Source organism: Entelurus aequoreus, linkage group LG24 (assembly GCF_033978785.1).
Source record: "Entelurus aequoreus isolate RoL-2023_Sb linkage group LG24, RoL_Eaeq_v1.1, whole genome shotgun sequence".
In the NCBI taxonomy this organism is placed as follows: domain Eukaryota; kingdom Metazoa; phylum Chordata; class Actinopteri; order Syngnathiformes; family Syngnathidae; genus Entelurus; species Entelurus aequoreus.
Window position 1 is genome coordinate 29,128,164 of NC_084754.1, and position 15,189 is coordinate 29,143,352.

At 39.0% G+C, this 15,189-nt stretch overlaps 1 protein-coding gene across 1 annotated transcript in view; it reads left to right on the top strand.

Moving 5' to 3' along the window:
• Positions 1-12,108: 12,108 nt before the first annotated feature.
• has3 (hyaluronan synthase 3) overlaps positions 12,109-15,189 on the top strand; it is a 10,809-nt gene continuing 7,728 nt past the window's right edge. Inside the window, exons 1-2 of the mRNA XM_062035351.1 lie at positions 12,109-12,202; positions 12,284-12,816. Of these exons, the coding sequence (XP_061891335.1) occupies positions 12,109-12,202; positions 12,284-12,816 (627 nt within the window). The remainder of the gene's footprint in view (positions 12,203-12,283; positions 12,817-15,189) is intronic.

Sequence of the window (15,189 nt, forward strand, 5' to 3'; positions counted from 1 at the left end):
ATGCCTTGATAAATTGTGTACATTAATAATGCTGAAAGCAGTACAATGTGGATCAATGTATGCTATGCTATCGACAGCTTAACTTTGTAGAAGACCTACAAATATATCTTATTTAAATGATTTATTACATTTCTAAATTAATTTTAAATAATACATTGTAACCAAGAAATATATTTAAGGATAAAAATGTATATATAATACATATGTATACATAATGCGCATATATATATATATATATATGTATATATATATATATATATATATATATATACATATATATACAGTATATAACTAATGCGCATATAATATATATATATATATATGTATATATATATGTATACACCCACATATATATATATATATACATATGTGTGTGTATACACATATATATATATATATATATATATATATATATATATATATATATATATATATATATATATATATATATATATATATATATATATATATATATATATATATATATATAAAACACATATATGCATACTTTTTAAATCATATTGATCACACTTTTGAATTTGAATTCATCATGATTAATCACAGGTTGTATACTTCAAATTAATTTTTTTTTTAAAGCACACTGTTTTTACAGAAATGCGACTTTATTGCCAGAATGTCATACAGGAGTATTTTAGAATGTTTTACTTTATGCAAGTAATTTATTTGTTTAGAGTATTTTAGAATGTTTTACTTTATGCAAGTAATTTATTTGTTTAAAAGTTAATGTAAAGTACCTTCAGGGTTTATTTTGAAGTAAATTTTCCAGCAAACACAACAGTCAGAGTATCATTCATTCATGTTTGTACTAACATACTCTATGTTTTTACCTGATCACTGTATATATATATATATATATATATATATATATATATATATATATATATATATATATATATATATATATATATATATATATACTGTATCACTGTATATATATATATATATATATATATATACACATATATATATATATATATATATATATATATATATATATATATATATATATATATATATATATATATATATATATATATATAAATATACACACACATATATATATATACACACACATTTATATACATATATATTTATATACTCTGTATATATATGTATGTAAGTACAGTATGTATATATGTATATATATATATATATATATATATATATATATATATATATATATATATATATATATATATATATATATATATATATATATATATATATATATATATATGCATGATGCACACTAGTGTTGTTATTGTTGTTGTTGAAGGAAAAAGCGAGCGTTGTGACGCATCTGTGAAATTAATACGCGGCCGTATGCTTAAAATTAGTAAAATACGTAAATATTATTATCAATGTGCCGGTTACTACATTAAATATATACCTATAGCATGTACATAAAACAGTGATGAAAGCTTTTGGATGTTTCTTTGTTTTTAGAACTCCCATTGGCTCCATTGTTAGCTGACTTTTGTTAACTTTTATTTACTGGTTAGAATGCATTAAAAAAAAAAAACATATGTGTGCTTGTCTTACATGAGGATTGTGGTAGGGAAAGGTCCCGAAAAAGTCCAGTTCCCTTTTAAGCAAAGGCTGGGTTAAACTGTATTTGTTATAGCAGTGGTGTCCAAAGTGTGGCCCTGGGGGCCAATTTCAGTCCGCAGCTTGTTTTTTATTGGCCCTAGACAGATTGTAAAAATAAAATTAATTCACTATCAATAGGATAGTGAATCAATTTTTAATAGGTAGTGCCGTCAAATGACACATTTTTTTAAAAATCAGATTAATCACACATTTGAATTTGGGTTAATCATGATTAATCACAAGTATTAATAGTTGTATTACTTTCGTGTATAATTTCAATAAACTGAAACTTTTCAATTTACTTGAAAAATGTATATATTTGGTCATGAATGCATTGTTATTGTTAGAATAGATTGGAAGGTCAAGGAGCATGTGCAGTACAATGAAATGGGGTGATTGAGCTGTGTTTATGCATGTTTAATGCAATATTATTTGTGATTAATCGCATGAGTTAACTCATTATTTTAGTTGTTACCTATTACACTCATTTCCATAACACAAAGCTAACCTGGGTGTTTTGTTCAGCTAGTTTAGCATCAATTGACATACATTGGTTTGCGATTAGCATGTTTAAAACCTCCAAAGGCCTTAGTGGCCACATGCGTGGACAGCACCTTTTAGCTCTTATTTCCAAAATAAAAATAAAAATAAAAATAAGAATTAGCATGCCACTAAACATGAAGTACACAACAAGAGAAGTATCCTACACTTCTCTTTTGTAAAGTAAATCTGAACAGCCGATATGGGCATCTACATCTGCTATATGATTTGCCTGAGAAGCTGGACAGGACAAAAAAAACAAAAACAAAAAAAACATGAAGTACACGTATGTGTACTTATGGACTAAGTCAGGGGTCGGCAACCCAAAATGTTGAAAGAGCCATATTGGAGCAAAAATACAGAAACAAATTTGTCTGGAGCCGCAACAAATTAAAAGCCATATTACATACAGATAGTGTGTCATGAGATATACATTGAATTGAGATGACTTAAAGGAAACTAAATGAGCTCAAATATAGCTACAAATGAGTGATGCAATATGTACATATAGCTATCCTAAATAGCATGTTAGCATCGATTAGCTTGCAGTCATGCAGTGACCAAATATGTCTGATTAGCACTCCACACAAGTCAATAACATTAACAAAACTCACCTTTGTGCATTCATGCACAACGTTAAAAGTGTGGTAGACAAAATGAGACAGAAAAAGTGGCATAAAACACGTCCTAGAAAGTCGGAGAAAGTTATACATGTAAACAAAGTATACGGTGAGTTCAAGGACCGCCAAAATAAGTAGGACAAAACGGCGCTCGCCAAATACTCGAATCAGTGAAGCATGTTTAATATAGACAGTGTGATTTATAACAATTAGGGAGGTTTGTGTCATGTTTGTCCTCCTACAGAAACCATACTAAAACAAAAAAAATATATTTTTTCCCCTCATCTTTTTCCATTTTTCATACATTTTTTAAAAAGCTTCAGAGAGCCACTAGGGCGGCGCTAAAGAGCCGCATGCGGCTCTAGAGCCGCGGTTTGCCGACCCCCGGACTAAGTACATCATATAAAAATATGATTCTTAGTTTTTTATTCTAATTAGGGTCCAATAAGCCCAAATAGCAAAGCGAAATACAAAAAAGCATGTAAACAAACAGCTTGGGCCTGTACAAAAGGCATCAAAGTGGCCCCAGCCCCATCTTTAGAGTTTTTTTTGGAATGCGGCCCTAGGCGGAAAAAGTTTGCACACCCTGGTTTAGAGTAAACACGAGAACGTGAATGAAAAATACTACTCAATACCTCAATCTCCATCCATCCATCCATTTTCTACCGCTTGTCCCTTTTGGGGTCGCGGGGGGTTGCTGGAGCCTATCTCAGCTGCATTCGGGCGGGAGGCGGGGTACACACCCTGGACAAGTCGCCACCTCATCCCAGGGCTACCTCAATTGTCACATGAACTATGTTGTCAGACCTCCAGCAGAGATGTTGTGATGAGTGGTAAAGTGGTGTGTATTGTCATGCCAACAAGCTGCACGTGTGAACGTAACGCTATAAACCTGCGCCTTCTGTCAGGTTTGTGGTTAGTTATGTCAGGGAGGTTCAAATGGGGACAGTAGAATTTACCTCCATCTCAACTGCTCACACCCGGACTGGCCTTTAATTAAAGCAACTCACCCTGGAGTCAAGTAAGGGGGTGGGGGGGGGGACATATTCTCCTGCAACATCCCCCTTCAAACTACCTTTTACAACCGAAGACACAGTGCAATTAATTCCAAAGTGCTTAGGGTTGCAGGTTATTGTGACACAATTCAACAATGTTAAACAATATGTCCTTTTAAAATGAGATTGAAATATTGATCAATATTCTCATATAGGCACACGCCGAGGAAGGCAGTGCCTTCCATAATACTTGACTACATAAAGCTAGGAGTGTGCACTCTTTAGGTGTTTTACGTACTCATTAAGTCAATCAATCAATCAATCAAAGTTTATTTATATAGCCCTTAATCAATCCTCGGCTCAGATCCTACATCAGGGCAATAAAAAACTCAACCCAATGGGCTACAATGAGAGACCTTGAAAGGGACCGCAGATGTGCTCCTCCCCCCCTTGGACGACCGGTGCAATGGACGTCGAGTGGATCTAGTTCAGCGGTTCTTAACCTTGTTGGAGGTACCGAACCCCACCAGTTTCATATGCGCATTTACCGAACCCTTCTTTAGTGAAAAATAAAATGTTGTTTTTTTTCAAATTGAAGACAAAGTTATATGTTTTTGGTAACACTTTAGTATGGAGTACATATTCTAAGTAACAAAGACTTAATTTAGAGTTATTTGGACACTAGGGGAACATATTCTAAGTAATAAAGACTTAATTTAGAGTTATTTGGTTAGGGTTAGGGTCAGGGTTAGAGGGTTAGGGTTATAATAAGGCCATGCCGAATAAGGCATTAATAAGTACTTAATAATGACTAGTTAAGAGTCAATATGTTACTAATTTGCATGTTAATAAGCAACTAATTAATGGTGAATATGTTCCCCATACTAAAGTGTTACCATGTTTTTTTTACTGGTGCACAAAATGAACCGTGCATGAACATCACCTTGTTCAAAGAACAAAACCAACACAGTCATAAACTCACAACAAATTACACACAGTGTGACTTCTGCTGTTGCCGTATCCGTAATACGCCGATAGGGAGAAGTTTGTATTTACACGAGTGTTTTGACCTCCGCCGAACCCTTGAGGCCGACTCACAGAACCCCTAGGGTTCAATCGAACCTAGGTTAAGAACCACTGATCTAGTTAATAGTGTGAGAGTCCAGTGTTTTACTTACTAATATATGTAACCCCAACAGCACTTTTTAGGAATTTTGCCTATCCTTCACAATCCTTATGTGAGACAAGAACACATGTAATTTAAAAAAAAAAAGCATTCTAACTATCATCATGTACCCCAGCACCTCCAAAACCCTCAAATCTAGACTCCAAACATTCCAGAACAAGCTAGTCAGATTAGTTCTAGACCTCCACCCCAGATCACACCTCACTCCTACCCACTTCTCCAAAGTGGGCTGGCTCAGGGTGGAGGACAGAGTAAAACAACTTGCACTGAGCCTAGTCTATAAAATCCGCTACACCTTCCTGATACCGAAGTACATGTCAAACTACTTCCATAACGTAAATGACCGCCATAACCACAACACCAGGGGGAGCTCCACTAACCACGTTAAACCCAGATTCCGATCTAACAAAGGTCTTAACTCATTCTCCTTCTATGCTACATCAATGTGGAATGCACTCCCAACAGGTATAAAAGAAAGGGCATCTCTATCCTCCTTCAAAACCGCACTAAAACAAAACCTCCAGTCAACCTCAACCCTTGACTAACACCCTCCCCCCTCCACATTCCACCTCCCCGGATTGTAAATAACCAAATGTAAATAATCAAATGTATATACTTGTTCTTATGCTTTCTGAACTCACTATGTTCTCTGCTTGCTGTACATATCCTACCAAGTCAGACCTACACTGTTTCAATGTCCATTTCTCTGATGATGCAATTATTGATGACTGAAGTGCTGATATCAACTAAACCCTCCTCACCCCACCCCCCGGATTGTAAATATTGTACATAATGTAAATAATTCAATGTATATACTCTGATGATTAACTTGTGGGATGACTGTATTATGCTGATAGTATATATTTGTACCATGAATTGATTAACGTGGACCCCGACTTAAACAAGTTGAAAAACGTATTCGGGTGTTACCATTTAGTGGTCAATTGTACGGAATATGTACTTCACTGTGCATTCTACTAATAAAAGTTTCAATCAATCAATCAATCAACATCATCGGCGGGCACTCGAAGCAAGTATGACGATCCTCCTGGTAGGGGTGTATCCCTTTATGAGGATGCCTGTGCGTGACTTTGTTTAACAGACAGTCACCACACGATCCTTGACAGATCCGGGTCAGGGTCCAGTGGCATGGAGTCCAAGACGACTGGGGACCCTTTTCTGCTGCAGCCTTCATCCGCCATCCCAGCGGTTGTGAAGCTCCATAGGGTTAGCAGTCATCCTCCGCCTGTTCCACCGTTGAGGTCTTGGGTTGTTATTTCCCCATAACTGGGTCCACATGGATGTGGGGGTGCCTTCTTCCGCCATCGCAGCCGTTGGTGTGGTTCTTACATCTACCGTCTTCCGCCTGCTCCGCCGTTGAGGTCTTCACCGTATCCCTGGCTACGGGGCAGTCAGGCACTAGGCCTTTGCCAAGGGCCACCTGGGGTAACAGTAGTAAAGGAGTTAACCTCCTAGTGCCCCAAGACCCCATAGAGGAGCCTCCACTGCCGGATGCACTTTAACGTCATGCCCAGGACACATTCTAACTATAACGTTAGCAAAAGTCATCTAACAGTGGAGGCAATGATATTCGCTGTATTTCGCCTATAAAAGCGCTCTAAAAACATGCAAAAACTCCATCAATGTTTTATATGCACGCTCTAAGTACGTATGTAATGTAGTAACAGGCACAGTAATAATAACATGCTGTAATATTTACGTATTTTGCTCATTTTAAGTACAAACCCTGTTTCCATATGAGTTGGGAAATTGTGTTAGATGTAAATATAAACGGAATACAATGATTTGGAAATCATTTTCAACCCATATTCAATTAAATGCACTACAAAGACAACATATTTGATGTTCAAACTCATAAACTTTTTTTTTTTTTTAAATAATAATTAACTTAGAATTTCATGGCTGCAACACGTGCCAAAGTAGTTGGGAAAGGGGCATTTTTACCACTGTGTTACATGGCCTTTCCTTTTAACAACACTCAGTAAACGTTTGGGAACTGAGGAGACACATTTTTGAAGCTTCTCAGGTGGAATTCTCTCCCATTCTTGCTTGATGTACAGCTTAAGTTGTTCAACAGTCCGGGGGTCTCCGTTGTGGTATTTTAGGCTTCATAATGCGCCACACATTTTCAATGGGAGACATGTATGGACTACAGGCAGGCCAGTCTAGTACCCACACTCATTTACTATGAAGGCATGTTGATGTAACATGTGGCTTGGCATTGTCTTAGGAGAGTTTTAACTTGCACTTACAGATGTAGCGACCAACTGTTGTTACTGACAGTGGGTTTCTGAAGTGTTCCTGAGCCCATGTGGTGATATCCTTTACACACTGATGTCGCTTGTTGATGCAGTACAGCCTGAGGGATCGAAGGTCACGGGCTTAGCTGCTTACGTGCAGTGATTTCTCCAGATTCTCTGAACCCTTTGATGATATTACAGACCGTAGATGGTGAAATCCCTAAATTCCTTGCAATAGCTGGTTGAGAAAGGTTTTTCTTAAACTGTTCAACAATTTGCTCACGCATTTGTTGACAAAGTGGTGACCCTCGCCCCATCCTTGTTTGTGAATGACTGAGCATTTCATGGAATCTACTTTTATACCCAATCATGGCACCCACCTGTTCCCAATTTGCCTGTTCACCTGTGGGATGTTCCAAATAAGTGTTTGATGAGCATTCCTCAACTTTATCAGTATTTATTGCCACCTTTCCCAACTTCTTTGTCACGTGTTGCTGGCATCAAATTCTAAAGTTAATGATTATTTGCAAAAAAAACATTTTTTTATCAGTTTGAACATCAAATATGTTGTCTTTGTAGCATATTCAACTGGATATGTTTTGAAAATGATATGCAAATCATTGTATTCCGTTTATATTTACATCTAACACAATTTCCCAACTCATATGGAAACGGGGTTTGTATACGGCGGCGCATTCCTTTCACAATGTTCCCTATTTCCTTCCACAACACTACTAATCATGGCAGACTTCATGAGAGACAACAAACATAATAAAACAATCACTGCAACAATCAACGACTGCTCTCACTGGGATTCCGACTGATGGGGGGTTTCAAATCTAAACATAATAAAACAATCACTTATTGTAAAATGTCTGCTCTCACTAGGATTCCGACTGATGGGACGTTTCAAATCTTGCCGTTTAGATGAAGAATTAATCATAATCCCTGCGAAGGGTTCGGGAAATAAAAGACGGTGCCTCAAATTAGAGTCTTTTTGCGTCTTTCCCATCATGTCCGGGTCGAAGTGAAAATGTCAAAGTTGACCAACTTCTCGGTTTATACCATACCATACTATACCAACTGTATTTATAAAGCCCTTTAAAAACAAGCACAGTTGAAGAACAAAGGGCTGTACACCACAAAGAAATAGAGGCAAAGGACAGACTAAAAAACAACGTTTAAAACAGAAGTAAAACACACATTGAAAAAGCAAATACAAATTACCCTGAGAACAATTTGTTAGATAAAAAGCAGTTAAAAAGTTAAAAACAGTTAAAAAAGTTAAACAGTTTAAAGTCTCATGCTGGGTTAAAAGCCAGTGAATAAAAATGGGTTTTTAACTCTTGTGTGGTGTTCGGGTCTGTGGGACCCGTTTTCAATTTTTTATTAAAAGAAAAATTATACAATTAATACATTTTTCAAACTGAGACTCACTGACTTTCGTTCATTTTCTGTGAAGAACATATATCAGAATACATATTTAATGACCACACACCATACAACCCCCCCTACACATTTCTATTACATATAAGATGTCCGGCTCCACTGGACCCTAGGCTAATAGAAGTGCGGAAATTGGTGTTCTGTGTACCACACTCAACCAACCCACCCACACACACACACACACACACACACACACACACACAGACAGACACACACACACACACACACACACACACTCACACACACACACACACACACGCACGCACACAAACACACCCACACACACACAAACACACACAGCAGGCCTAGACAGGAGGAGGACAGAGCGTAGGTACACAAAACATCAGAGGATCAAATGTGCGAGAAAATGAGAGCAGACAGTGTTGACAAACAATGTTGCAACCTTATGTGGGAACCGCAGGTGCAGAAACACAAAAGAAGAATCCCCGTGGAATGCAGAAACTGGCAGATAAATTTTCCGTGCAACGTTCATATTGTTGTTACTCAGCCAGCGTTTGTGGGTCTGATGGACCCGTTGCATTTTGTGGCTTTTAATGCCTCACAATCTGTGAATATTGCCAATACTTGGTTAATATTCGGGCGGCACGGCGGACCAGGGGTTAGTGCATGTGCCTCACAATGCGAAGGTCCTGGGTTCGATCTCCGGTCTTTCTGTGTGGAGTTTGCATGTTCTCCCCGTGACTGCGTGGGTTCCCTCCGGGTACTCCGGCTTCCTCCTACCTCCAAAGAAATGCACCTGGGGATAGGTTGATTGGCACCACTAAATTGGCCCTAGTGTGTGAATGTTGTCTGTCTATCTGTGTTGGCCCTGCGATGAGGTGGCGACTTGTCCAGGGTGTACCGCGCCTTCCGCCCGAATGCAGCTGAGATAGGTTCCACAGCACCCCCCGCGACCTCAAAAGGGACAAGCGGTTGAAAATGGATGGATGGATGGATGGTTAATTTACAGGTCACAAGATTTAAATGAAGTATTGTTGGCGCTTTTTAGATGCATTTAAACTGATTTAGAGGCAAAATGGATTGCTCACATTCGCACCATTGCTAGCCACCAAAAAACGAGCCGATTATTACAAATTAGAATGCAAAATAAATGATAATAAATCCCTACATCTCTGTACTGTATGTCTTTTTGTCTCTCATAAGGATCATGAATGATAAGCTAAATTCCAAAAGAATGCAGTTCCCCTGTATGGGAAGAAGCAGGGGCAGGGGTCAGCGAGGGCAGAGCCGTGAGCGGGGGGGGTGATGTCATACCCAAGGGGTTAGGGGGTGTTGTTACCTTTGTGATAGCAGACAACAATCCCAAGTCCTTAACAAACTATTGTGAACACACACAAAAGTGATAGTGCCATCCAACAGAGAATTGTGTAAATAATAGGGCTGTCAAAATGAACAAGTCAACTCATTTCATTAATCACGAAAAATTATCGCATTAATCATGAACACACTCAGATTAATTGTGCAATTTATTTTGACCGTACACGCTCTTTTACCTTAGCCGCTATACGGTCAGTGATCTGATCCGTGCAAACATCAGTACAAAAATGAGTGCAGTGCTCGCTGGCAAATGTCACTCCAAAACACAGCTTGTGAGGACTTTAGATAAAACTGTTATCAGGTTTTGGGCAAATAAACGACATGCATTCAAGAGTTTAAAAATGTTCCCGGATGACATTCTGAGAATTGCATCTCATTCGTGTGCAAATATTGGGTTCTTTTCTTAGGCAAATATTAATCATGCAAGTGATTAATAATGATTAATCCAAATTCCAAAATGTGATTAATCTGATTTTAAAAATGTATCATTTCACAGCCAAACTTCTAGCATGTTTTTCAACACAGCGTATTTAGTCATTTGACTGCGACATAAGAAAAACATTGTTATTTGTAGGGGTGTGTGAAAAAATCGATTCGAATTCGAATCGTGATTCTCATGTTGTGCGATTCAGAATCGATTCTCATTTTTAAAAAAATCTTCTTTTTTTTTCTTCTTTTTTTTTTTTAAAAATTAATCAATCCAACAAAACAATACACAGCAATACCATAACAATGCAATCCAATTCCAAAACCAAACCCGACCCAGCAACACTCAGAACTGCAATAAACAGAGCAATTGAGAGACACAAACACGACACAGAACAAACCAAAAGTAGTGAAACAAAAATGAATATTATCAACAACAGTATCAATATTAGTTACAATTTCAACATAGCAGTGATTAAAAATCCCTCATTGACATTATCATTAGACATTTATAAAAAGATAAAAAAATGAACAATAGTGTCACAGTGGCTTACACTTGCATCGCATCTCATAAGCTTGACAACACACTGTGTCCAATATTTTCACAAAGATAAAATAAGTCATATTTTTGGTTCATTTAATAGTTAAAACAAATTTACATTATTGCAATCAGTTGATAAAACATTGTCCTTTACAATTATAAAAGCTTTTTACAAAATCTACTACTCTGCTTGCATGTCAGCAGACTGGGGTAGATCCTGCTGAAATCCTATGTATTGAATGAATAGAGAATCGTTTTGAATCGGGAAAATATCGTTTTTGAATTGAGAATCGTGTTGAATCGAAAAAAATCGATTTTGAATCGAATCGTGACCCCAAGAATCGATATTGAATCGAATCGTGGGACACCCAAAGATTCGCAGCCCTAGTTATTTGTCATGATGATAGAGATCACTGCATAAGATGATTAGAATTTATGATCCCAGCACTTTTACTGTAATTGATAGGAATGTTATCCATCCATCCATTGAGTTCAGTTCAGTTCAGTTCAGTTCAGTTTCAGTTTATTTCGAACATGCATACGATACAATGTAATGCATCACACAATTCCAGTTGTTTCATTACAGCATGTCCGAAAAGGCCACACCGCTTGCTGGATTGTCAGCGCATTACAGCTGTCATAGTCAAACGTACTGTGCTTCAACAAACAGGTATTATTATGGTGTGTGTATAAGGACCCCAAAATGGCCTATGAGGAGACATATTGTGCAAAACCAAGTTTTCTTACCTAATGGTACCTGCTGATGTGTATTAAAATCAACATTCAATCAAGTTTAGGGCATTGTTTTAGATTGATATTTTGTTAGCGCAGTTGAATCGCATGTGACGTGTAGCACTGTCATTGTGAAGGCCTCAAGCATGTGACTGGTGTGAAAAAGAGAGTGTTCAAATAAAAACAAATGTTTTCGTGATGTTTTGGAGACCCTGCAAATCTCGGTGTGTGTTTGCCCAATGGTAAGTCCGCCCATGGCCCCACCAGAGATTATAAACCCTCCTGACTGTGAGGCCAACATGCTAAGCACTAAGACAGTCAATTCACACAATTCCAGGAATTTTGCAAACCAAATGCTATAATTGTCTTTTATAAAAATGATTATTTCTGTTATTCTCATGTTCACCCACAGATGCCCTCTCGCCTCAGGAATGCGTTGAACATTGGGGTCACCACCCTTTTTGCAGCGGTGGTCCTTTTCACCGTCCTGCTGGCCTATGTCACAGGTAAGCTGCAGATAAGGATCGCATATTTCTGCTATGAAGAAAAAAAATGTGTGTTTGATTCCACGTTCCTGTGCTATAAAGGCTACCAGTTCATCCATACTGAGCAGCACCACCTGTCCTTTGGCCTCTATGGTGCCTTCCTCTCCCTCCACCTTCTCCTCCAGAGCCTTTTTGCCTACCTGGAACATCGGCAAATGAAGGCGCCCATCTGTCCTCAGCACCTGCGTCGCTCCGTGGCCCTCTGCGTCGCCGCCTACCAGGAGGACCCGGACTACTTGAGGAAGTGTCTCCGCAGCATCAGGCGGATTTCTTACCCCGGACTCAAAGTGGTGCTGGTGGTCGATGGTAACCGACTGGAGGACCGTTACATGATGGACATTTTCCAAGAGGTGATGGGCGGGGCCGATCAGGCCGGCTGCATGGTGTGGAAGGGGAACTACCACAGTGACGGGAGCGGAGGGGGGAGGAGCACGGTTCACATGGAGGAGGCGGCGCGGGTGACTCGGCTGGTCAGAGGCTGTCGCTTTTCCTGCGTCATGCAGGAGTGGGGAGGGAAGAGGGAAGTGATGTACACAGCCTTTAAAGCCCTGGGGGACACTGTGGATTATGTGCAGGTAAGAACTACTCACTCCGATTCTTGCTTCAAAGACTGATGGGCATAATACTCACTTCACTCATAGGTCAGAATTCTGTCAATTGTGTTAAAGTGGACCTATTATGCAAAAGTAACTTTTCTTACCTATTGGTACCTGTTTTTGTGGATTTGGGATCTGCTTAAAGGCCTACTGAAACCCACTACTACCGACCACGCAGTCTGATGGTTTATATATCAATGATGAAATCTTAACATTGCAACACATGCTAATACGGCCGGGTTAACTTATAAAGTGCAATTTTAAATTTCCCGGGAAATATCTGGCTGAAAACGTCTTGTTCTCGATGTTCTCTACTAAATCCTTTCAGCAAAAATATGGTAATATCGCGAAATGATCAAGTATGACACATAGAATGGCTCTGCTATCCCTGTTTAAATAAGAAAATTTCATTTCAGTAGGCCTTTAAGTCCTGAAAAAGGTATTCACTTAGGTTTTTTTTAATCAAACACACTACCACCCATCCAAAGGATGAGAATCAGGTGTCCTAACCACTTGGCCCGGTGTATAAAATCAAGCACTCAGGCATGGAGACTGTTTCTACAAACATTTGTGAAAGAATGGGCCGCTCTCAGTAAATTCCAGGGTGAAACAAATCCAGTCCTGAAATTTCCTTGCTCCTAAATATTCCAAAGTCAACTGTATTATAAGAAAAGTGAAGAGTTTGGGAACAACAGCAAGTCAGCCACCAAGTGGTAGGCCACGTAAACTGACAGAAAGGGGTCAGCGGATGCTGAAGTGCATAGTGCAAAGACTTTCTGCACAGTCAGTTGCTACAGAGCTCCAAACTTTATGTGACCTTCCAATTAGCCCACGTACAGTACGCAGAGAGCTTCATGGAACGGGTTTCCATGGCCGAGCAGCTGCATCTAAACCATACATCACCAAGTCCAATGCAAAGCGTGGGATGCAGTGGTGTAAAGCACGTCGCCACTGGACTCTAGAGCAGTGGGGACACCTTCTCTGGACTGATGGACTGTCACGCTTTTCCATCTGGCAATCTGATGGACCAGTCTGGGTTTGAAGGTTGCCAGGACAACGCTACATTTCAGACTGCATTGTGCCGAGTGTGAAATTTGGCGGAGGAGGAATTATGGTGTGGGGTTGGTTTTTCAGGAGTTGGGCTTGGCCCCTTAGTTCCAGTGAAAGGAACTTTGAAGGCTCCAAGATACCAAAACATTTTGGACAATTCCATGGGATGGCACTTCAAGTTCATATGTGAGTAAAGGCAGGTGGCCAAATACTTTTGGCAATATAGTGTAGTATGTATAGTAATAGTTGACAATGAAGGCGGGTTGTCAAGCTCTGGCTTCTCCTTTGGGATGTGCATAGGTCCAAAAAATGTGAAATCAAACCATGGAGGCATGGCGGAGATATTTTTAAAACAATCTTGCCTTCCCTCATACTTCCATTAGAAATTTTCCCCATTTGTGACCATTTTCTCATTGGTGATGTCAGCGGACATCTCCATACATCAGGGGTGGGCCATATTTTTGGCTCAGGGGCCACATTTGCTTTTGAAATTTGACTGACGGGCCGGGCGAGCACATGATGCATTTCCAAGAATATCATATCTGTTGGAACTAAGAGTAGACTTCTCAATCATGGGCTATTTTAATCATAATCAACCAATTTTGCCAGTGCGTCGAATTCTAGTTTCAGTTTTGTTGTGGCAATTCTCAAAAAAAACAGATCTTTGCTCAATTAAAGGGACCAACGCAGCCGTAATTTTCCCACCTCTGCCATACATGGTAGAAATGTGCCCAAATATCTGTTCCCGAGTCTGCCATTGAAGTCTGACGTAATCAATAAGCCTTTTCTCTATCTTCTTGTTGTGCGGCAGACTGGCTCGTACATGCACGTGCATCCTCTGCTGTTGCCACTTCTTAATACAAAGAAAGTAGCGTGTAGTTCTAACTTGTATCTGTCAGTGGACTCGCTATGGAAACTACAACAAAGATGGCGGGAGAAGACGCTGTCAAAGTGGAGGCATATAAAAAAGACCGCCAACGGCATGGCGTGGTGGGTTGAGCAGCCTAGCCAGAAATTTGAGGGTTGCAGGTTCGTCTCTTGCCATCCAAATCACTGCAGCTGTGTCCTTGGGCAGGACACTTCATCCTTGCTCCCAGTGCCTATATAAATCGAATCCATTATTATTATTATTATAAACGGTGCATCCTGAAGAGACTGTCAGAAAGCAGCTTGAAGATGATCTGTAAAACATAATCTATGCAATATTTTGACCAAAGAACCACCATTACATGTTATGTAGACCACAAAGAAGTGTTTTAACTCTTGTGTAATGTTCATATTGTTGTTACTCAGCCAGTGTTT